Raw genomic sequence first — 24,130 nt, 5'->3', positions numbered from 1 at the left:
ATTTTAATAGACCTGGTTGTTATGGACGCAGCGATACCTAATATGTCTACTATTTTATTTTATTCACTTTTAATACAATAAAAGCATTTTTTTTAGAAAAAAATCATGTTTTAGCGTCTCCATATTCTGAGTTTTTTAATATTTTTTGCCCAATTTTTTTTATGTAGGGGCTCATTTTTTGCGGGATGAGGTGACAGTTTGATTGGTACTATTTTGGGGGGGGGAAAACGCCTTTTTGATTGCTTGGTGTTGCACTTTTTGTGATGTAAGGTGACAAAAAAATAATTATTTTAGCACAGTTTTTATTTTATTTTTTCTAAGGCGTTCAGGTGAGGGGGTGGATCATGTGATATTTTTATAGAGACAGTTGTTACGGACGCGCCAATACCCAATATTTCTGGTTTTCTTTTTTTTACAATTTTATGTGTTTTATTTTGGGAATTTATTTATTTATATTTTTTTTACTTGAAACTTAATTTTTTTAATTATCAAAAACACAGTTTTTTATTTATTTTTTACTTTTTAAGGGCTGGATCTCACAGGCTTCCGTAGAAGGCATGCCCCGATGCCTATGGAAGGCATCTGGCTGCCTTCTCTGTCATCAGTTCTGACCACTGCAGCGCAGAGACCCGATGGGGAAGCGGAGGGCACACGTATCTTCCGCGAACCCTCTGCATACTGCAGTCAGCTTTGACCACGGCATTCAAAGGGTTGATACGCCAGCATCTGTGTTTTCCCCGATGCCGGCGTATGCAGCAGGAACCTAGCCGTCAGTGACTGCTGGGTCCGTGCTGTTGATCAGGCGGGCACAGCTCCTGCATCCGCCCGATCAGCCCGCTTTACATGCACGGCACTGGTCCTCAAGTCACGTTTACAAGCGCCGTACATGTACAGTACAGCGAGGGTCCTCTACGGGTTAATATATATGATAGCCGAAGTTACTATATAGAAAAAACGATTGAGAAAAGCTCTTCAAAAAAGCAGCATGGTGGCTCAAGAGTTACTACTATTGCTTTATAGCCCTGTGATCCTGGGTCTGAAGTCAGCTAAGGGCAATGGGTAACATTTGTATGGAAGTTGTATATCCTCCGGGTGTTTGCATGGGTTCCCTATGTGTTCTCTGGGTAAGAGTCTCACTATGTCTGATAAAAGGGCCTTATATCTTGAAGTGCCTTGTATTTGAGACCAACAATAAATATACATTCATCAGTATTTCTGGACTTGAGGTTCTTGAAGTCTAAATCACATACATATATACTGTAGTTATTAGAAAAACAAAAAGACAGGTCTATCATGTTCAGCCATTTTATACTTACAAGTTGATACAGAAAAAGTCAAAAAACACTCTTATAAAGGGAACCTGTCCCTATGAAAGTATAATGTAAGTCACAGGGACAGTGTCGGACTGGGGTGCCTAGGGCCCACCAGTAAAATTTATTTTGGGGGCCCACCGTATGGACACATTAAAATATTACCTGCTCACACAGCAGCAAGATGCTACCAGATGATTGAATATGGGGGTCCCTGCAACAACTTTGAGAAGGTAGGACCTGGGGAGAAGAGGACACTGGCAGCTTTCCTCTATACCTAGAATCATCTCAGCTCTGATCATGTCTATAATAATAAACTGGGGAGTTTCTTTAATAATCTATGAAGTTTTATTTATGAGCATAGGCTGGTTGAGGTGGTGTGGTGTACATTGAATATACATATGTAGTGCAGTAAGTGTTCTGTGTTATGTGGTATTTGTGCAGGGGGTGGTATTTGTATTTTATTATATTTTGCCCCTGAGACACCTGGCAATCATGTGATTGTCTGGTCCAATAGAGGAAGTAGCCCAGCCTCTTCCTCTATTCACTGCATAGTGGTCATTCAGCTCTATGAATAAAGGACTGAAGAAAGCAGAAGAGGTAATGAAGCACTTCTGTCTTCTCCTTCGGGTTTCTAGCTGGGACTCGACCTGCTCCTGCTAGATTGCAGAATCATGAGGTTTAGGCCTCGTCCACATTTCCAGTTTAACGTCCATGAAAAAAGCATAGGTGTTTTATCCGTGAAGATATCCATGAAGGATCCGTGTTTGGTCCGTGTGTCCGTTTTTACCCTCCATGTGTCATCTATAATACATGACACTTCTTAACTGAAAATTAATTTCCAAAGCATCTCCTATCAGTGTTCAGTGAAAGACAAACGCAACAAGGATGTCGCCCCTGTTGTGTCCGTGATTTTCACAGACCTACATAGACTTCAGTGGGAGTGTTTAGGCCGCATCACAGACCAAAGTAGTGCATGTCTCCATCATTTTTTTTACTGACCCATGGTCAGTAAAATAAATACTCATGTGTGAACAGACACATTCAAATTAGTGGGTATGTGTGCTGTCCGCAGAAAATGCTGATAGAACACGTCAGTGAAAAATGGAAATTTGGAAGAGGCCTTAATCCAGCACCGCAGATTAAAGACCAGGAGCAAGCACCATAGATGTGAAAGTTATAGAGGCTGTCAGATTTTTTTTCTCTTAATGACCTATCCTCGGGATAGGTCATCCATATCAGATCAGTGGGGGGGCCAACTCTTGGCACCCCCGCCGATCAGCTGTTTAAAGAGACCGCTGCATTTATACCTTCTCTTCAGTGTTTACCTGCTCGCCATCATAACTGCAGCGCTGAGCAGGTGTAATTACAACTATAGCGTAATTGTCTCCATTCACTTCAATGTGACAGCTCCTTCCTACTCAAGTGAATACTACAGAGCCGTCCCATTGCAGTGAATGGGACGGCTGAGATGTAATTACCCCTGCTCACTGCTGGCACATTGGGGCACATTTACTAAAGTGCTTGCGCCTGTTTTTAGTCAAAAAAAAGCTGTTTTAGACAGTCTTATTTTTTTAGTTACATTTACTACTGAAATTGAGCATGTTTTGGAGGCCTTTGTGCCTTGTTTGACTATTTTGATTTTTTTTAGACTAATTCAGACATTTTCAAACTTTTGCGACTTTTTTCTGAATTATTTATGTACATATGCCTTTGTTGCAACTGAATTTGTAGCAATAACAGTCTCATTTCTACACAACACCAGGGCTGGTGTACATTTCTTCATCTGATTTCGGCCTCATGCACACGACCATTATGCGTTTTGCGGTCCGCAAAACACGGATGTCGTCCGTGTGCGTTCCGCAATTTGTGGAATGGCACGGAGAGCCATTTATATAACTTCCTATTCTTGTCCTCAAAACGCGCACAGGTTATATTTTTTTGCGGACCACGGAACGGACCAACGGAGTGCTGTCCGCATCTTTTGCGGCCCCATTGAAGTGAATAGGTCCACATCCAAGCCGCCAAAACTGCGGCTCGGATGAGGACCAAAACAACGGCCGTGTGCATGAGCCCCTCATTGGTGATGTGCAACATTTATCTTTTACATTGAAAATTGCACATTTCTGGAGACATGCGACTTTTCTTCTCAACGATACAACTTTTTCAAGTGCAAATAAATGAAACCAGTCTAAGTCAATATGAACCTGTCTAACTTAAAAACAACCACCACGACAGAAAAAATATATATGTCTAGCCTAATTCGTCAACGGCTATGCGACTTTGAAGAAATACTCGGCAAAAGAAAGACAGCCGAATGAAATATGCTTGCCTAATTTTACGGCCATAAACAGGCGAATACAAGAATACCCTGAGCATACCATTACATTTTGCTTAGATCTCCATGGACACACATCAAGCATGTACGTATGTGTCTATAATATCAGAAATATCAGAGAAGACTAGTCAGAAAAGCAGCAGTTTTGTTCATATGCCCTGAATAGCTTATGTCCAAATACACTTTCATGAAATCTCTCCGATGAACAAATTAAAAGTGATCACCCAACAGGTGTCATCTGAAATACGATAACCAATTACTCATAGCATCTTAGACAAAATAGGCTTTCGCCCTTTTTGATTAAAAGAATCAGACTGTTGTCAAATATTTGGAGACATTAATGGATTATAAATCAGTGTGTGAAGATAAAACATTGCACATATTCCTGGTCGGAAAGACACTGGTGCTGGTTGGAGCAGGGGACACACCTGTTTGAGAACGTGAAGCTTCTGTGTTATTTACCATTTCGTCCACTTCAGCATCATTACACTACAAAGGCCATCTCCCGAGGTTCCCAGACATACTATGTATTATCACCTGAAGGGAAAAACCCACTGTGCACACACCTGCATGTAGCAATTGTTTAAGGGAATGGCATGTTTCAGATTTTCCCAATCTTCTTTGTAAACATATGTGTCAGATAATTAATTACCATCGCTCACACAGTATAAATAGCATCGTCTGAATGCTCTGGAAACTACACCTATAGCAACTGCCCTGCTACAGCTACCATGGTAAGTCCACTGTCTGCCATGACATTGCGTCCCATGCCATCTATTGCTATGTCTTGTACTATTGTTTTTATAGAGTTATAGTATAGGGACTAGGAAGATATTCTGAAAACCAAGGTTCCTTGTGTTTCCCAAACCTGGGAACTGTTCCCAATGGCAGCAGAACTCCATTTCCTTATATAGCCAGTCACTGCTTCTGTTGTCTAATAGTTTTTTATGTTCAAAAGTAACTGCAGTTTCATAAAACATTTGACATAATCAGTGGGGTACTGACAGGGTTTCCAAGCGTCCAGAAATTTCAGACAGTCCGTAAAAATTAGGCAGCTTTTCTTCGTCTGTCCGTTAAAAAAATAGACGTGTCCGTGATTTTTTTTTTTTTAAAGTGTAACTGCCATTCTATTTTTATTTGTGTAATGTACAGGATAGGGGCAGTGATGCTGACCATTTTTGGAATGTACCATGATTACTGAAATCGTACATTTCTATTAGAAAAATAGCTCTAAAGTGCCCATTTTGAGCCTTAGCAATGCTCCTCTGTCGTCTGTTTTACATAATACAGTCAGTGTTAGCAAGTCTCCACTGTTACAGTTAGGTCCATATATATATTTTGACGACATTTTTCTAATTTCTGTTCTATACATTACCACAATGGATTTTGAACAAAACAATTCAGATGCAGTTGAAGTTCAGACTTTCAGCTTTAATTCTGTGGGTTGAATCAAATGATTGCATAAAAATGTAAGGAACTAAAGCATTTTTTCAACACAATCCCTTCATTTCAGGGGCTCAAAAGTAATTGGCCGAATTAAATAATTGTATATACACGTCAATGGGTCAGTGAAAAAACACGGATGCACACAAGATTGGCATCCGCGTCCGTGGTCGTAGGCTACTTTCACACAGACGGATCCGCTGATCCGTCTGCATAAAAGCTTTTTCAGAGCTAAGTTTTCACTTTGTGAAAACTCAGATCCGACAGTATATTCTAACACAGAGGCGTTCCCATAGTGATGGGGACGCTTCTAGTTAGAATATACTTTAAACTGTGTACATGACTGCCCCCTGCTGCCTGGCAGCACCCAATCTCTTACAGGGGGCTGTGATCCGCACAATTTACCCCTCAGGTGCTGCACCTGAGGGGTTAATTGTGCGTATCATAGCCCCCTGTAAGAGATCATGTGCTGACAGGCAGGAGGGGGCACACCCCCCTCCCTCCCCAGTTTTAAATTCATTGGTGGCCAGTGGGAAAGTTGTATTTAACACATTGGTGGCCAGTGCGGCCGCCCCCCCCCTCCGTCCCCTGTAGTTATCACATTGGAGGCCAGTACGGCCGACCCCCCCTCCCTCCCCTGTAGTGAACACATTGGTGGCCAGTGCGGCCGGCCCCCCCTCCCTCCCCCTTTAGTACTGTAGATTCATTGGTGGCCAGTGGGCCCCCCCTCCCTCCCCCTCCTAATTAAAATCTCCCCCCCTATCATTGGTGGCAGCAGAGAGTACCGATCAGAGTCCCAGTTTAATCGGTAACCATGGCAACCAGGACGCTACTGCAGTCCTGGTTGCCATGGTTACTTAGCAATCTTTAGAAGCATTATACTTACCTGCGACCTGCGATGTCTGTGACCGGCCGGGCGCTCCTCCTACTGGTAAGTGACAGGTCTGTGCTATAAGCAATGCGCCGCACAGACCTTTCACTTACCAGTAGGAGGAGCGCCCGGCCGGTCACAGACATCGCAGCTCGCAGGTAAGTATAATGCTTCTAAAAATTGCTAAGTAACCATGGCATCCAGTTGCCATGGTTACCGATCGGACCCCCAGCGATTAAACTGGGACTCCTATCGCTACTCTCCGCTGCCACCAATGATAGGGGGGGAGATTTTAATTAGGAGGGGGAGGGAGGGTGGGGCCCACTGGCCACCAATGAATCTACAGTACTACAGGGGAGGGAGGGAGGGGGGGCCGGCCGCACTGGCCACCAATGTGTTAACTACAGGGGAGGGAGGGGGGCCGGCCGCACTGGCCACCAATGAGTTAAATACAGGGGAGGGAGGGGGGGTCTGCCCCCTGCTGCCTGGCAGCACCTGCCAGGCAGCAGGGGGCAGTCATGTACACAGTTATTTTAGTATATTCTAACCTGAAGCGTCTCCATCACCATGGGAACGCCTATGTGTTAGAATATACTGTCGGATCTGAGTTTCACGATCTAACTCAAATCCGATGGCATATTCTCACATAGAGGCGTTCCCATGGTGATGGGGACACTTCAAGTTAAAATATACCATCGGATTGGAGAAAACTCCGATCCGATGGTATAAAAGGGACTCCTGACTTTACATTGAAAGTCAATGGGGGACGGATCCGTTTGCAATTGCACCATATTGTGTCAACATGAAACGGATCCGTCCCCATTGACTTGCATTGTAATTCAGGACGGATGCGTTTGGCTCCGCACGGCCAAAAATCAAGGAAGACCCACGGACGAAAAAACGGTCACGGATCACGGACCTACGGACCCCGTTTTTGCGGACCTTAAAAAAAAAACGGTCGTGTGCATGAGGCCATACACAGAAATAATGACTTTAGAACAGATAACTGCACCGCTGAGCGGCAAATATATTTTACTTTTGCCACTAATGCACGACTCAAAAGGGCTGTATTTTCGCACTTCACCACACAACGGCTAATAAGCCCTTTTTTTTCCCACTAATACAAGCCAAAAAATGCTTTAGACCATATAACTGCACGCTGAATGACAAATAATACTTTATTTGCCACTAATACACACCAAAAGAGACTTTAGAACATACAGTACAGACCAAAAGTTTGGACACACCTTCTCATTCAAAGAGTTTTCTTTATTTTCATGACTATGAAAATTGTAGATTCACACTGAAGGCATCAAAACTATGAATTAACACATGTGGAATTATATACATAACAAACAAGTGTGAAACAACTGAAAATATGTCATATTCTAGGTTCTTCAAAGTAGCCACCTTTTGCTTTGATTACTGCTTTGCACACTCTTGGCATTCTCTTTATGAGCTTCAAGAGGTAGTCCCCTGAAATGGTTTTCACTTCACAGGTGTGCCCTGTCAGGTTTAATAAGTGGTTTTTTTTGCCTTATAAATGGGGTTGGGACCATCAGTTGCGTTGAGGAGAAGTCAGGTGGATACACAGCTCATAGTCCTACTGAATAGACTGTTAGAATTTGTATTATGGCAAGAAAAAAGCAGCCAAGTAAAGAAAAACGAGTGGCCATCATTACTTTAAGAAATGAAGGTCAGTCATTTAGCCGAAAAATTGGGAAAACTTTGAAAGTAAGGGCTATTTGACCATGAAGGAGAGTGATGGGGTGCTGCGCCAGATGACATGGCCTCCACAGTCACCGGACCTGAACCCAATCGAGATGGTTTGGGGTGAGCTGGACCGCAGAGTGAAGGCAAAAGGGCCAACAAGTGCTAAGCATCTCTGGGAACTCCTTCAAGACTGTTGGAAGACCATTTCAGGTGACTACCTCTTGAAGCTCATCAAGAGAATGCCAATAGTGTGCAAAGCAGAAATCAAAGCAAAAGGTGGCTACTTTGAAGAACCTAGAATATGACATATTTTCAGTTGTTTCACACTTGTTTGTTATGTATATAATTCCACATGTGTTAATTCATAGTTTTGATGCCTTCATAGTCATGAAAATAAAGAAAACTCTTTGAATGAGAAGGTGTGTCCAAACTTTTGGTCTGTACTGTATAACTGCACCGCACAAGGGCAAATAAAATGTAGAAATATTTCCTTGTAATAACCCCTGTTAATGGCTGTATCAAACGACACTTGCACCCTAATAAGAACAGTTTGCTGGAATTACAGAACTGTGTAATGGCGATTTGGATCCCCAGTCAGTGCTGCAAGGTGTAATATGATTTTTTAGCACAATGATGTTTTTTCTATCACTGTCCCTAGCGCCTGCTGACGTCTCTCCCTGCACTAAGTACACTGGTAAATTGCAGAATCTAAGATGGCTTCTGCTGTTTATAGGGATGTGACATCACAGGGCTGGCTGGCTGCTGATTGGCTGCATGCATGGCATTATTGGTGATCCCGCCTTTCCAGAGTTTCTTTCTCCATGTCTTTACACGTGCAGCAGCCATTTTAGGAAAAAATGTGATTCGTTACCATGAAGTGCGAGGAAATTCGCATTTGGTGAGAATCCAATTTTTCCTGAAATTCGGAACGAATTCCACTTCGTCAGCTTCGATTCGCTCATCTCTAACTATGATGTGTCACAAGTTTTTTGAAATGGCAATTTTTGTGTGTACAATGTAACCTAATAACAACTTGTCCCTCATTTGTTGACTCTTCTATGGTATTATATCTTATGTCATTATAATTAAAGGGATGATTACAGAGATTGATGGTATTTCACTAGGAAATGCCATTAATGTCATATAGGTGCAGGTCCCATCTCTGGGACCAGCTGCTATCTCCAGAGCGAGCCCCCCGTAAATTGAAGGAGAGCACACTGTGCAAGTGCGGCCGCCCTCCATTTACCACTATTGGAGTTCCAAAAATAGCCAAGCGCTGGCTTGGTCTTTTCCGGCAGTCCCATAGTACTGCAAGTCTTGCATGTGTAGTGTGTTCTACTGTACTTTGGGGGACTCGTTCCTCAGATAGGTGCGGGTCCCACCTCTGAGACCTGTTCCTATCTGACACGTATGTCCTAGCCATATGCCATCAATCTCTGCAAAGGGAATATCTCTTTAAATATGATTAAACAAATCTTATTAGGATTAAAATAATGATTAATTACTCGATTACACAAATTTCTGATGACACAGTCCCTTTAAAGGGGTTGTCCGAGTGTTTTTTACTGATGACCTATCCTCAGCATAGGATCGGACGTTGCGGTGCTCACTGGAGCTCTGCAGCCTCTTCAAACAGCTGATCAGCAGGTTGTGATGGGTGCCTGACCCCCCACTGATCAGATACTGGTGTCCTATCCTAAATATTTTTATCAGTTATGTCTAGAGATGAGCGAATCGAAGCTGACGAAGTGGAATTCGTTCCGAATTTCTGGAAAAATTTGATTTGCACCGAATGTGAATTTCCTCGCGCTTCGTAGCAACGAACCGCATTTTTCCTAAAATCGCTGCTGCACGTGTGAGGATATGGAGAAAGGAATTCTGGGAAGGCTAGATCACCCATACTGTCATGCATGCAGCCAATCAGCAGCCAGCCAGCCCTGTGATGTCACAGCCCTATAAATATGGCAGCCATCTTAGATTCTGCCATTCACCAGCATACTTAGTGCAGGGAGAGACGTGTCTGCAGGCGCTAGGGACAGTAATAGAAAGATCGTCATTCTACTCGGAAAAAAATAAGATTTTCAAGTGTAGGGAAAAGATAGGGAGGAATCATTGCACGGCATTACTGTTGAACAGGGTTCATTCGGAAAGGTGACAGCCTGGGTAATAGGAACATTCCTATTAGACTTTGCAGCACTGACTGAGCACCCAAATTGCCATTATACAGTCAGGTCCATAAATATTAGTTCATTAACACAATTCCAACATTTTTGGCTCTATACACCACCACAATTGATTTGAAATGAAACGAACAATATGTGCTTTAACTGCAGACTGTCAGCTTTAATTTGAGGGTATTTACATCCAAATCAGGTGAACGGTTTAGGAATTACAACAGTTTTCATATGTGCTTCCCTCTTGTTAAGGGACCAGAAGTAATGGGACACTTGGCTTCTCAGCTATTCCATGGCCAGGTGTGTGTTATTCCCTCATTATCCCAATTATAATGAACAGATAAAAGGTCCAGAGTTCATTTCAAGTGTGCTATTTGCATTTGGAATCTGTTGCTGTCAACTCTCAAGATGAGATCCAAAAAGCTGTCACTGTCAGTGAAGCAAGCCATCATTAGGCTGAAAAAACAAAACAAACCCATCAGAGATAGCAAAAACATTAGGCGTGGCCAAAACAACTGTTTGGAACATTCTTAAAAAGAAGGAATGCATCGGTGAGCTCAGCAACATCAAAAGCCCCGAAGACCATGGAAAACAACTGTGGTGGATGACCTAAGAATTCTTTCCCTGGTGAAGAAAACACCCTTCAGAACAGTTGGCCAGATCAAGAACAGTCTCCAGGAGGTAGGTGTATGTGTGTCAAAGTGAACAATCAAGAGAAGACTTCACCATAGTGAATACAGAGGGTTCACCACAAGATGTAAACCATTGGTGAGCCTCAAAAACAGGAAGGGCAGATTAGAGTTTGCCAAACGACATCTAAAAAAGCCTTCACAGTTCTGAAACAACATCCTATGGACAGATGAGACCAATATCAACTTGTACCAGAGTGATGGGAAGAGAAGAGTATGGAGAAGGAAAGGAACTGCACATGATCCTAAGCATACCACCTCATCAGTGAAGAATGGTGGTGGTAGTGTCATGGCGTGGGCATGTATGGCTGCCAATGGAACTGTTTCTCTTGTATTTATTGATGATGTGACTGCTGACAAAAGCAGCAGGATGAATTCTGAAGTGTTTCATGCAATATTATCTGCTCATATTCAGCCAAATGCTTCAGAACTCATTGGACGGCGCATCACAGTGCAGATGGACAATGACCAAAGCATACTGCAAGAGCAACCAAAGAGTTTTTTAAGGGAAAGAAGTGGAATGTTATGCAATGGCCAAGTCAATCACCTGACCTGAATTCGATTGAGCATGCATTTCACTTGATGAAAACAAAACTGAAGGGAAAATGCCTCAAGAACAAGCAGGAACTGAAGACAGTTGCAGTAGAGGCCTGGTAGAGCATCACCAGGGATGAAACCCAGCATCTGGTGATGTCTATGCGTTCCAGACTTCAGGCTGTAATTGACTGCAAAGGATTTGCAACCAAGTATTAAAAAGTGAAAATTTGGGGGGGCACATGCGCGCGGCTCACGAGGAGGTCATGCTTCAGTGAGCTCCGCTCCGCACATCGAGAAAACCCTATCCATAGCGCCTTTTACCGGGCTCCATTAAGCCTTAAATTTGATGCAGGGGACCCCGAAGATGACCCTCACCAAGGGGAAAACTAGAATACCGGGTACTCCCGTCCCGTCGCAGACTTTGCCGGAGATCTTCCGACAGACCAGGCAGACTGTCATGGCGGACGCGCCAGCAACTCCCGCCAGCCCAGCTTCATCAGATGGCGGAGAACCTTCTACAGAAGCAGCGGACCGACAGGTTGGTCAGGACGATCTGTACAAGAATATAGCGGCACTATTTAAAGCAGTGCTGTCCCAAGATGTTTCGGACTTTACACGCCAGATACAAGATCTAGGCAACAGGGTCTCAGACTTGGAGACGAGGACGGATGACCTGTCTGACGCTTTAGGCCGTGACAGAGAGGATATTAACTCTCATGAGAGCCAACTGGCAGAGTTGGAGCTTAAAACAGAGGACCTCGAGAATAGGTCCCGGAGGGGTAACCTAAGAGTCAGAGGTCTACCCTAATCGTTCACTGACCTACACTCCACTCTGTCTGCGCTGTTTACTGCCTTACTCCCTCAGACAGAATTGAATTCCCTGAAAATGGATCGTGTCCACAGGTCTCTGGGGAAGCCTCGGAATCCGGACCTTCCTAGGGATATAATCCTCAAGTTTCATCATCCAGACATGAGGGATAAGGTTCTCGCAGCAGCAAGGGACCTTTCTGACCTTCGTGGACTTCCACCATCAGTCCACCTTTATGCTGACCTAGCGCCATCTACTCTGCGTAGGCGTAGAGAAATGCGGCCGGTCACACAAGCCTTACAAAAGGCTAATATAAGGTACAGATGGGGATTTCCCTTCAACCTGTCCTTTCAACTGAACTCCCGCTTTCACACAGTTCACTCAGCGGCAGAGGGACTGGATGCGCTGCAGCGAGCAGGGATCCCGTGCGAACACCAGGCCCTGCCATCTTCCTCACCGAAACCGCAGAGACCAGCAAGGGTCTGGACCAAAGTTCCACCAGCCTCTGGTGGTCCGACCAGATTACGGAACACTTGACTCAATCGTTGTCCTCACCCTGAGAGCGGTAACAGTTAAACTTATTCTCATAGGTCTTTTTTTTTTTTTAGGGACTCCTGTTTTTCACCCCTAAACACTGCACCGGGCCAGTTTTATTAATATTGGGGTTCGATGATGCGGACTTTCATGTTGTCCCTGATTATGGGATGTTGCGAGAGAGTGCAGCTAGCCGTCACTAGGCTGATACCTCTCTCCTATTTCCCGCCCTTTTTAGCTCCTTGTATGGGGCCTATTAGCTCCACTTTATATTTCATGTTCATTCAGGTTGTTATGATGCTCAAATGTACTGATGTTCTTCTCTTGGATGGTATTATCACGATTACCAATGTGTCGGCAGGATTGAGAGGGAGGGCTGGGGTGGGGGTGTTTCGGGGAGCGGATGACGTCGGGCGTGTTTCCACCTTAAAGAATTTGTCCCTATATTATTACTATGTGTAAACTGCTAACCCATAATGTAAGGGGTTTCAATTCCCCTAGGAAAAGGAAGACAGCCTTTGCAATTTACCTTAAGCATACGCCCGACGTCGTCTGTCTCCAAGAGACACATTTCACGCCCACATCACACCCGAAGTACTTCCACCCGCAATACTCCTGCTTTTATTCGTCCACCTTCACATCTAAATGTAGAGGGGTTGTTACGCTACTGAGAAACTCTTTCCCTTTTACTGTCACTCAGACATGCATTGACCCTAATGGGAGGCATGTTATTATTGTAGGGATTCACAAAGAAGAATCCCTCTGCATAGTTAACTCCTACGCGCCTACAGACAACCCTATTTGCTTTTTAGGAAACATGAACCGGGTTATTGAGACACTCACATTTCAAAAATTGATATGGTGTGGGGATTTAAATTTCACTTTCCATCCTATATTAGATCGTTCTATCCCCCCCACGACCCCACGTCCTGCAACCCAGGTAACTGTAATCAATCGGGTTCTGCAATCCCTGTCTCTGGCAGATACTTGGAGAGAACACAACGGCCCGCAGAGGGATTATACATACTATTCACCAGCTCATCAGGTCTATTCACGTATTGACGTGATCTTGGCGTCCACCTCACTTCTCCCCTGTTTGTCTTATTCTAGGCATGTTGTGTCGTCATGGTCCGATCATGATATGGTTATTTCTGAGTTTATGACCCCCCATCGAACGAATACCTCATCCCACTGGAGATTAAATGAATCTCTCCTTACTAACCCAACCATACTTTCCCAGCTGCAGGAGGATCTATCAAACTTCCTCACCGAGAACAATACCTCTGAAGTCGACCCTATGACACTTTGGCTGACTCACAAAGCCTACATGAGGGGTAGATTAATAAGTATTGCCTCCAAGAGAAAGAGAGATCGGACTCAAGCCCATGTAGGTTTGGAGGCCAAACTAAATAGGTTAGTCTGGGCCCACCAAAGATCCCCTTCACTGTATCTGCTCAAAGCAATAAAAGAGGTTAAACAACAATTGAACATGGTCCTCACGAACAATACAGAAAAGGCCCTTAGGTGGACCAATTCCTTCTATTATAAATATGCTAATAAACCGGACAAGCTATTAGCCAACCAACTTAAAACCAAGCAGAAGATCGACCATGTATTTCAAATACATACACGGTCAGGCCAATCCACCTCTAATCCGGACACCATTTACACAACCTTCCAAAAGTACTATAGATCCCTTTATTCCACCCCTGATGGTGACACCAATACTCAGATTAATAATTTCTTATCGTCAATACGACTCCCCTTACTAACCCCAGAAGCCCAGTCTGATCTAGGTAATCCTATTACAGCTGAGGAAGTAACTCATGCCATCAAATCCCTGAAATTAGGGCAAAGCCCCAGGTCCGGACGGTTACTCTGCATTATATTATAAGAAATTTGCACCTTCAATTATCCCCCATGTAACGAATTACTGTAATCACCTAATGCAAGGGTCCACCCCCCTAGATGAATTCCTCAAGGCATCAATTACGGTTATCCCTAAACCCAATAGAGACCCTTTACTTCCATCTAATTACAGGCCAATTTCACTGCTAAACATTGACAATAAATTTTTTACCTCCATATTAGCTAATAGACTCAATAAAATCCTCCCATCCCTCATTCATAAGGACCAGGTCGGGTTTATACCAAGAAGGGAAGCCCCTGATAATATTAGGAAGATTCTAAACATTATACAATCCTCCAATAAAAATAAAGCCCCATTAACACTTCTGGCACTTGACATTGAAAAAGCTTTCGATATTGTCACCTGGGCCTATCTTTACAAAGTCCTTTCAACAATGGGTATTAAGGGCCCCTTCCTGGCGGCTATCCAAGCTCTCTATTCTAACCCAGAGGCCTACCTTAAAAACTCCCTACCACAAAGCCCTCCCCTATTCCCATCAGAAGAGGTACGAGGCAGGGGTGTCCTCTCTCCCCAGCATTATTCGCCCTCGCTATGGAACCCCTGGCAATTCACATTAGAGCCCATGCTGACATTACAGGTTATTCAATCGGGGGATCAGAGTGCAAATTAAGTCTGTTTGCAGATGATCTACTATTGTCTATCACCAACCCCATTATCTCCCTCCCCTCCCTCTTAAAACTTCTGGAAGCTTAAAGCATCAGGCCTATGAATTAACCATGCCAAATCCGAATTACTTCTGTGCAACACACCTACCTCCACTAGGTCGGTACTGCTGCATAGTTTTCCCTTTCAACACAAACCTCAACACATCTCTTACCTAGGGATCCTGTTGCCAAATAGCCTTGACTCAGTTTACAAGATAAATTACTTACCTTTGTACCGCAAGATACGACAAGACTTAGTGTCGTGGCAAACCTTGCAGACGTCTTAGGTGGGTAGAATAAACATAATTAAAATGGTGATTCTCCCTAGAATACTCTATCTATTTATGGCACTACCGATACCAATCCCTATACGGGATCTTAGATCTATACAAAGTGATGTGTTGAGGTTTATTTGGGTGAACAAACGACACCGCATATCCAGGACGCCCATATGCAGACATAGATCTCAAGGGGGTTTGTCAGTCCCTGATTTTGTGAAATATTACAAAGCTGATAGATTGGCCCAAATGTTCCTGAACCATCTTGATCCACGTGAACATCCTCTTTGGATTGGATTAGAGCTCACCAACCTTAAACCTTATACCTGGAAAGCATTGATATGGTCAGCCTCTCCCATTCCTCAGGTTGTACGCAATAACTCTGTTTTATCGTACTATTCGCTACTGCTTTGGAGATCGGTCAGATTTAAGTTCGCACTCCAGTCTAAACCCTCACCGTTGGAACACCTGGTGGGAAACCCTGCTTTCCTACCGGGAACCCAGCCTCACAACCTGGATTGGTGGTCGACCAACAATTTGTGTTCATTACTTAAATTCCTGATTAGAGGCAAATTGATTTCCATTACGGATTTCAAAGAGAGGTTCTCTCCCCCTACTAGGGAATACCTCACCATGAATCAAATATTTTCCTTTTTTAGATCATTGCTTCAGTCTGATCGATCTGTTGAGCTAACACCATTTGAACGTTCCATTAACTATTCGCTATATAGACAGGGTTTGCTATCCAGAATGTACGAGGCCCTCAACTCGGTTCCTGAAGGTCATAAATTACCCTATATGAGAGCCTGGGAGGAGGAGTTGGGTCAGGAATTCACATCCTCCAAATGGTCTGAACGCTCCATAACCCTTACGAAAGGTTCTTGGCAACTCATATTGGCCGAGACCTCTATAAAGGTTCTTCACAAAACTTACATGGTTCCCGCCCATCTACATTATATATACCCAGAAGTATCCCCACTGTGCTTTAGAGGTTGCGATGAGGTAGAGTCCATGTTGCATACGTGGTGGTCATGCACAGTGGTTAAACGATTTTGGGTCAAAGTAACTAATCTAATATCATCAGTACTGAATTGCAAATACCCCATGACATTACCCTTATGCCTCCTGGGAGACAAACCTCACTGGCTACCTTATCACAGATTCAAACTATCCCAATTTATTCTTCTGGCAGCTAGAATCCACGTTGCCTTTAAATGGCGCTCTGATTCATTGTCTTTCCAAGCTGTTATAGACAGGATCAACAAAATCCTACTATTTGAGAAGCTATCAGCTATCCGCACTGATACTTTTGACACCTTTGAGAAGGTGTGGGAACCTTGGCTTTCTTCCTCCCACTCTCCAGATATACGTTATAGCATTTCCCTTTGACAATATTAAATACTAGCCGGAAATGGGGGTTTGACACATTTCCTCTCCATGCTTGAAAATTTTCCATTCCTCTAAAAGTACATTGATTAATGTGATATTTTCCATGTATATCACCAAGAGACATATTTGTTTTATGTTACTTATTTTATCAACTACTTATGTAATTGTTTTTCTTTTCATTGTGCAAAAACCAATAAATGCTTTTTGAAACTTAAAAAGTGAAAATTTGATTTAGGATTATTATTCTGTCCCATTATTTTTGTTCCCTTAACCACTACAGGACCGCCGTACGCAGGATTGCGTCTTTGCGGCGGCCCTGTTATTCCAAGTGGACGCGCCGGCGCGTCATCTCGCGAGACGCGAGATTTCCTGTGAAAGCGTTTACAGGAACTGCAGGTAATCGAGTGGATCAGCAGCCTGCCAGCGGCGATAATTCGCTGGCAGGCTGTAGATTCGATTTTTTTTTTAACCCCTTAAAGGTATATTAGACGCTGTTTTGATAACAGCGTCTAATATACCTGCTACCTGGTCCTCTGGTGGTCCCTTTTGCTTGGATCGACCACCAGAGGACACAGGCAGCTCTGTAAAGTAGCACCAAACACCACTACACTACACCCCCCCCCGTCACTAATTAACCCCTTATTAACCCCTGATCACCCCATATAGACTCCCTGATCACCCCCTGTCACTGATCACCCCCCTGTTAGGCTCTATTCAGACGTCCATATGTGTTTTGCGGATCCGCGGATCCACAAAACACATACGGACGTCTGAATGGAGCCTGACAAGGGGGTGATCAATGACAGGGGGGTGATCACCCCATATTAGACTCCCTGATCACCCCCCTGTCATTGATCACCACCCTGTAAGGCTCCATTCAGACGTCCGTATGTGTTTTGCGGATCCACGGATCCGCGGATCCGCAAAACACATACAGACGTCTGAATGGAGCCTTACAGGGGGGTGATCACCCCATATAGACTCCCTGATCACCCCCCTGTCATTGATCACCCCCTGTAAGGCTCCATTCAGACGTCCGTATGTGTTTTGCGGATCCACGGATCCGCAAAACACTGACACCGGCAATGTGCTTTCCGCATTTTGCGGATCCGCACATTGCCAGAACTATATAGAAAATGCCTTTTCTTGTCCGCAATTGCGGACAAGAATAGGACATGTTCTATAGGCTCTACAAAAAACGCCGTGTTTGCCCGATCAGGCCTGATCTTGAGCGCACAATTGCGTTCAGTCCGCCAAACCGCAGGGACAGAATTTTTTTTTTATGATCACTGCAAAAACACCGTAAAATCACTGTGGCGCTATAAAAAGATCACTTTTGAGGGGCATGGCGAGTTCATAGAAGATTTATTTTTTTTTGTCACAAGTTAGCGGAAATTGATTTTTTTTGTTTTTGTTTTTTTGTTTTTTCTTACAAAGTCTCATATTCCACTAACTTGTGACAAAAAAGAAAATCTCACATGAACTCACCATACCCCTCACGGAATTCAAATGCGTAAAATTTTTTAGACATTTATATTCCAGACTTCTTCTCACGCTTTAGGGCCGCTAAAATGACAGGGCAGTATAAATACCCCACAAGTGACCCCATTTCGGAAAGAAGACATCCCAAGTTATTCGCTGAGGGGCATATTGAGTCCATGAAAGATTGAACTTTTTGTCACAAGTTAGCGGAAAGGGAGACTTTGTGAGAAAAAACTAAAAAAATCAATTTCCGCTAACTTGTGCCAAAAAAAACCCCAACTTCTATGAACTCGCCATGCCCCTCACGGAATACCTTGGGGTGTCTTCTTTCCAAAATGGGGTCACATGTGGGGTATTTATACTGCCCTGGCATTTTAGGGGCCCTAAAGCGTGAGAAGTCTGGTATCCAAATGTCTAAAAATGCCCTCCTAAAAGGAATTTGGGCCCCTTTGCGCACCTAGGCTGCAAAAAATTGTCACACATGTGGTATCGCCGTACTCAGGAGAAGTTGGGCAATGTGTTTTGGGGTGTCATTTTACATATACCCATGCTTTTTTTGCAGCCTAGGTGGGCAAAGGGGCCCACATTCCAAAGAGCACCTTTCAGATTTCACAGGGCATTTTTTACACATTTTGATTTCAAACTACTTCTCACGCATTAGGGCCCCTAAAATGCCAGGGCAGTATAACTACCCCACAAGTGACCCCATTTTAAAAAGAAGACACCCCAAGGTATTCTGTGAGGAGCATGGCGAGTTCCTAGATTTTTTATTTTTTGTCACAAGTTAGCGGAAAATGATGATTTTTTATTTATTTATTTTTTTCTTACAAAGTCTCATATTCCACTAACTTGTGACAAAAAATATGAACTTCCATAAACTCACTATGCCCATCACGAAATACCTTGGGGTGTCTTCTTTCCAAAATGGGGTCACTTGTGGGGTAGTTATACTGCCCTGGCATTTTAGAGGCCCTAATGCGTGAGAAGTAGTTTGAAATCAAAATGTGTAAAAAATGCCCTGTGAAATCCTAAAGGTGCTCTTTGGAATGTGGGCCCCTTTGCCCACCTAGGCTGCAAAAAAGTGTCACACATGTGGTATTACCGTACTCAGGAGAAGTTGGGCAATGTGTTTTGGGGAGTCATTTTACATATACCCATGCTGGGTGAGAGAAATATCTCGGCAAAAGACGACTTTTCCCATTTTTTTTTTTATACAAAGTATCATTTGACAGAGATATTTATCTCACCCAGCATGGGCATGTTTAAAAAGACTTCTCCTGACTTCTCCTGAGTACGGCGATACCACATGTGTGACACTTTTTTGCAGCCTAGGTGGGCAAAGGGGCCCACATTCCAAAGAGCACCATTAGGATTTCACAGGGCATTTTTTACACATTTTGATTTCAAACTACTTTTCACACATTAGGGCCCCTAAAATGCCAGGGCAGTATAACTACCCCACAAGTGACCCCATTTTGGAAAGAAGACACCCCAAGGTATTTCAAGATGGGCATAGTGAGTTCATGGAAGTTTTTATTTTTTGTCACAAGTTAGTGGAATATGAGACTTTGTAAGAAAAAAAAAAAATCATCATATTCCGCTAACTTGTGACAAAAAATAAAAAGTTCTATGAACTCACTATGCCCATCAGCGAATACCTTAGGGTGTCTACTTTCCGAAATGGGGTTATTTGTGGGGTTTTTCTACTGTCTGGGCATTGTAGAACCTCAGGAAACATGACAGGTGCTCAGAAAGTCAGAGCTGCTTCAAAAAGCGGAAATTCACATTTTTGTACCATAGTTTGTAAACGCTATAACTTTTACCCAAACCATTTTTTTTTTACCCAAACATTTTTTTTATCAAAGACATGTAGAACAATAAATTTAGAGAAAAATTTATATAGAAATGTATTTTTTTTTTTTTTAAATTACAACTGAAAGTGAAAAATTTCATTTTGTTTTGAAAAAATTTCAGTAAATTTCGATTAATAACAAAAAAGTTAAAATGTCAGCAGCAAAGAAATACCACCAAATGAAAGCTGTATTAGTGAGAAGAAAAGGAGGTAAAATTCATTTGGGTGGTAAGTTGCATGACCGAGCAATAAACGGTGAAAGTATTGTAGTGCAAAAAGGGTGTTTAAGCTAGGGGAGCTGAGGTGGTTAACAAGTGGGAGGCACATATGCAAACTGTTGTAATTCCTACACCGTTCACCTGATTTGGATGTAAATACCCTCAAATTAAAGCTGACAGATTGCAGTTAAAGCACATCTTGTTCGTTTCATTTCAAATCCATTGTGGTGGTGTATAGAGCCAAAAATGCTAGAATTGTGTCGACGTCCCAATATTTATGGACCTGACTGTACAGCTCTGTAATTCCAGCAAACCGTTCTTATTAGGGTGCAAGTGCTGTTTGATACAGGCATTAACAGGGGTTATTACAAGGAAATATTTATATGTCTTATTTGCCCTTGTGCGGTGCACGTATCTGTAGTAAAGGCTGTTGTGGGGTGTTTTAGCAGGAAAAGAAAAAATATATTTGCCGGTCAGCAGTGAAGTTATTTCTTGTTAAGCCTTTTGTGATGTGTATTAGCACAAAAAGAAAAAAATACCTTTTCCTGCTCTGCAGTGCAGTTAATTTCTTGTTAAGCCTTTTGTGACGTGTGGAGTACATTGGAGCACAAGCAATGTGTAGCGAAATGGTTGGAGGAGCAGGAGCAGCCGGAGGAGCAAGAGGGAGATGAAGAAGATGAGGCAGATGACCCAGGCACACCGTGGCAGTATGCAGTGGTGATGGAGGCATGAAGTCCCTTCGAGTCACTTGTTTAAATGGCCCGCTGCATGCTTACTTGCTTGGGTAGTGACAGCTGAATTGTCACCATTTGGCAGAGGGATGACTCCTGGCTCTTCACCTTGTTGGACCCTCGCTACCGGTCCAAAATGGGGGCATTTTTTACACCCGCTGAGAGGGAGGACAAACTGAACTACTATAGAGACATACTATGTAGTCATTTGGTTGCTGCCTATCTGAGCCTCGTCCATCCTCTCACAGGTCTGACCGTGGGGGCTCTCTGCGCTCACATTCCACTGCCATGGCTGCTGGGGAAGCGTGGAGTGGCAGGAGCAGTACCAGCTCCATCAGCAGCAGCCTGAGTCTAGAGTCGCTGATGAGCAGCCTCCTTCACCTGCATAGTGAAAAAACTACTCACCAGCAGCTATACATAGAGCAGGACCTGAACCAGCGGGTGGTGGCATACTTGGAGTGCACCCTACCAACCCACATTGAAGATGCGCTGGACTACTGGGCAGCCAAACTGGATTTGTAGCCGCAAATAGCAGAGTTTGCCCTGGAAAAGCTGTCCTGCCCAACCAGTAGTGTGGCATCAGAGCAGGTGTTTAGTGCTGCGGGGGCCATAGTTACCCCAAAAAGAACTCGCCTGTCCACACAAAATGTGGAGAGACTGACCTTTGTCAAGATAAATTAGGCGTGGATCAGCCAGGATTTCCACCCACCAATGCCTGACGCAACAGACTAGATCATCCTTGGTGCCACACCAACACTTTGACAAAAGAGACCGGTTTCTTCTGGCTACCTGCCTCAGCTACAATTCTGATGCTGCCACCTGCCTGATGCCACACATCTGATGCCAAGTGCTCCTTCTTTTACCCACCATCTTCAGCTGGAACTGGTATTGCCACCAACCTCCCCACTCTGTCAATGTGTCATTCTGTGGTCTCCTGATGCTGCTGCTGCCACCTCCACACTGTCATTGTGCCACCCTGTGTCCTCCTGATGCTGCTGCTGCCACCTCCACACTGTCATTGTGCCACCCTGTGGCCTCCTGATGCTGCCTCCACCTTCAGACTCTGTTATTGGGCCACTCTGTGGACTCCTTCTGATGCTTCTGCCACTTCCGCACTCTGTCATTGTGCCACTCTGTGGCCTCCTCATGCTGCTGCCACCTTCATACTATGTCACCTAGCGACTCTGTGGCCTCCTGATACTGCCACCACCTACAGACTCTGTCATTGGGTCACTCTGTGGTCTCCTCATGCTGCTTTCACCTCACCACTATGTCATAGGGCCACTCTGTGGACTTCTCATGCTGTTCCCACCCTCCCCTCTTCATGACTGGGCCAATATTTAGCCTTTTTGGCTTGGCTGACATCATCATTTATTTAACCCATTTTCTGATCTGTCAGAGGGAAGGAAAAATGAGACACACAACAGATTCTGTCTGTGTAGCAGCTGTAAAGCGTGTGTGGTCCCATCAGAATTGGCTTAGGATTTGGTAGCCAAAAGCAGTAGTGGGTACAAAACACAGAAGACATGCAAATATTCCGTTCACTTGTCATCTCTGTTTTGGATCCACTCCTGTTTTTTTTGGCATTAGCAATACTGATGGATTATTGACCAAATGCTGACCGAGTGAAGGCGGATGCTCCACAGACAGGATCCATTTTTTGTGAGTTATTGTTCTGACGGATCAGAGGAAGGGCAAAATAATCAGTGACGTCAAAACATACTTACTGCTGACACCCTCTCCACTCTGTCGGGAGTCTCTTCTTGTATAAGCGTTTAATAGAGCAGGTTCTGTAGATATCTATGTGGAATCAGCTGACGACGGTGTAAAAGGAGTGCGCTTCTGCCTGTCGCTAACATCGACCTATAAAGCTGAGGCTATGCTTGAATTATTTGGTCAGTTTTGGCCCCGTGACTGCCCTAATAAGTGAAGTGATTCTAAGTAAGAAGCCTGTCATCTGCATGTCATACGGACTCAGTATTATTTCACTACCAAAGCAGACTCCCTACTCCTGATACTGCAAGGCACAGTGTTCTACACCACTAGAAAGGCTCTCTGCAGCTAGGAAAAATCAGTTTTTTAACGTTATTTGGCGCAAATTTATTTGGATCGAACCAAATTTTTCCCAAAAATTTGGCGAAACGACAAATGGAATTTTTGAAAACTTTGCTCATCTCTAGTTAAGCCCATCCTGATCTCCATATCATTTTGGAAACAATGCAAATATTCTTTTATTTCAAAGCTTAGTGAAAATGCTAAATAGTGGGATCCAATCTTGTGTATTGGGAAATGTGTTCAGTACACATTTGTTATCTTCATTCTCCCCTGCAGAAAGTACTTTTGGCTCTCGGTGTTGTGCTCGCAGTCTCTGTTGCACTGTCCAGCGCTTTCTGCTCTACGGATACATTGAAACTGGATTTGAAAACAGGACAAGCAGGTAATAAATTTACTTTTGACACCCCTACACTATATGCATTCACACAATTATGGTTACCTATTTGAGTTCTGGGGCCCTACAGTATATAACCTCCTCCCCAACAAAACTCAGAATTCAGACGTAGTCAGAATAATGAACTAAAAAGTCAAATTTCTGACTGTCTCAAAAGTTGGGCTATTTTTCATTGATTTTACATGGTTCCTGGGCACTTCTGTACTTATTTACTCCCATTTATTGGCGGAACTACCGCTGTAGCAGCCGAGCGACTGCTACAGAGCCTCAGCAGTGGGCCAGGGCTATTACCAGGGGCGTAACTAGAAGTGCCTGGGCCCCACAGCAAATTTTTGTATGGGGCCCCCCCAGCCCCCTGCCCAATTTTTGATATACTATTTTTACCCCCACCTGTCCTTTTTATTTTTGATAAAAATCTTTTTTATTTATATGCAAATTACCTTCCTAACGTGCCCAAAGGGCTGTCCCTCCGGCTGTTTGTGCCCAGCTGCGTCCATCATTGCCAAGCCCAGCGCCGTCCCGCTATTAATTATTCACTGCTGTCTTTTTTTCTCACTTTCTAAGTGAGTAACATGCGCCGATGTTACTCACGTGCGGGCCCGCACGGTGTCCTGGCAGCAGCCTCAAGTAATGTAATCGCGCATGCGCCAGAAAGCGGAGAAAGCTGGCGCATGCGTGATTACACTACTTGAGGCTGCTGCCAGGACACCGCATGGGCCCGGACGTGAGTAAAATCAGCG

At 43.9% G+C, this 24,130-nt stretch overlaps 1 protein-coding gene across 1 annotated transcript in view; it reads left to right on the top strand.

The window, feature by feature from the left end:
- The first annotated feature begins 4,261 nt into the window (after positions 1-4,261).
- The window catches only part of LOC121004876 (beta-microseminoprotein-like), a 31,237-nt gene continuing 11,368 nt past the window's right edge, over positions 4,262-24,130 (top strand). The window contains exons 1-2 of the mRNA XM_040437284.1: positions 4,262-4,382; positions 23,273-23,378. Of these exons, the coding sequence (XP_040293218.1) occupies positions 4,380-4,382; positions 23,273-23,378 (109 nt within the window). The 5' untranslated portion in view covers positions 4,262-4,379. The remainder of the gene's footprint in view (positions 4,383-23,272; positions 23,379-24,130) is intronic.

The sequence above is a fragment of the Bufo bufo genome, chromosome 6, assembly GCF_905171765.1.
Source record: "Bufo bufo chromosome 6, aBufBuf1.1, whole genome shotgun sequence".
NCBI lineage: Eukaryota > Metazoa > Chordata > Amphibia > Anura > Bufonidae > Bufo > Bufo bufo.
This window is presented reverse-complemented; position numbering and strand designations above follow the sequence as displayed.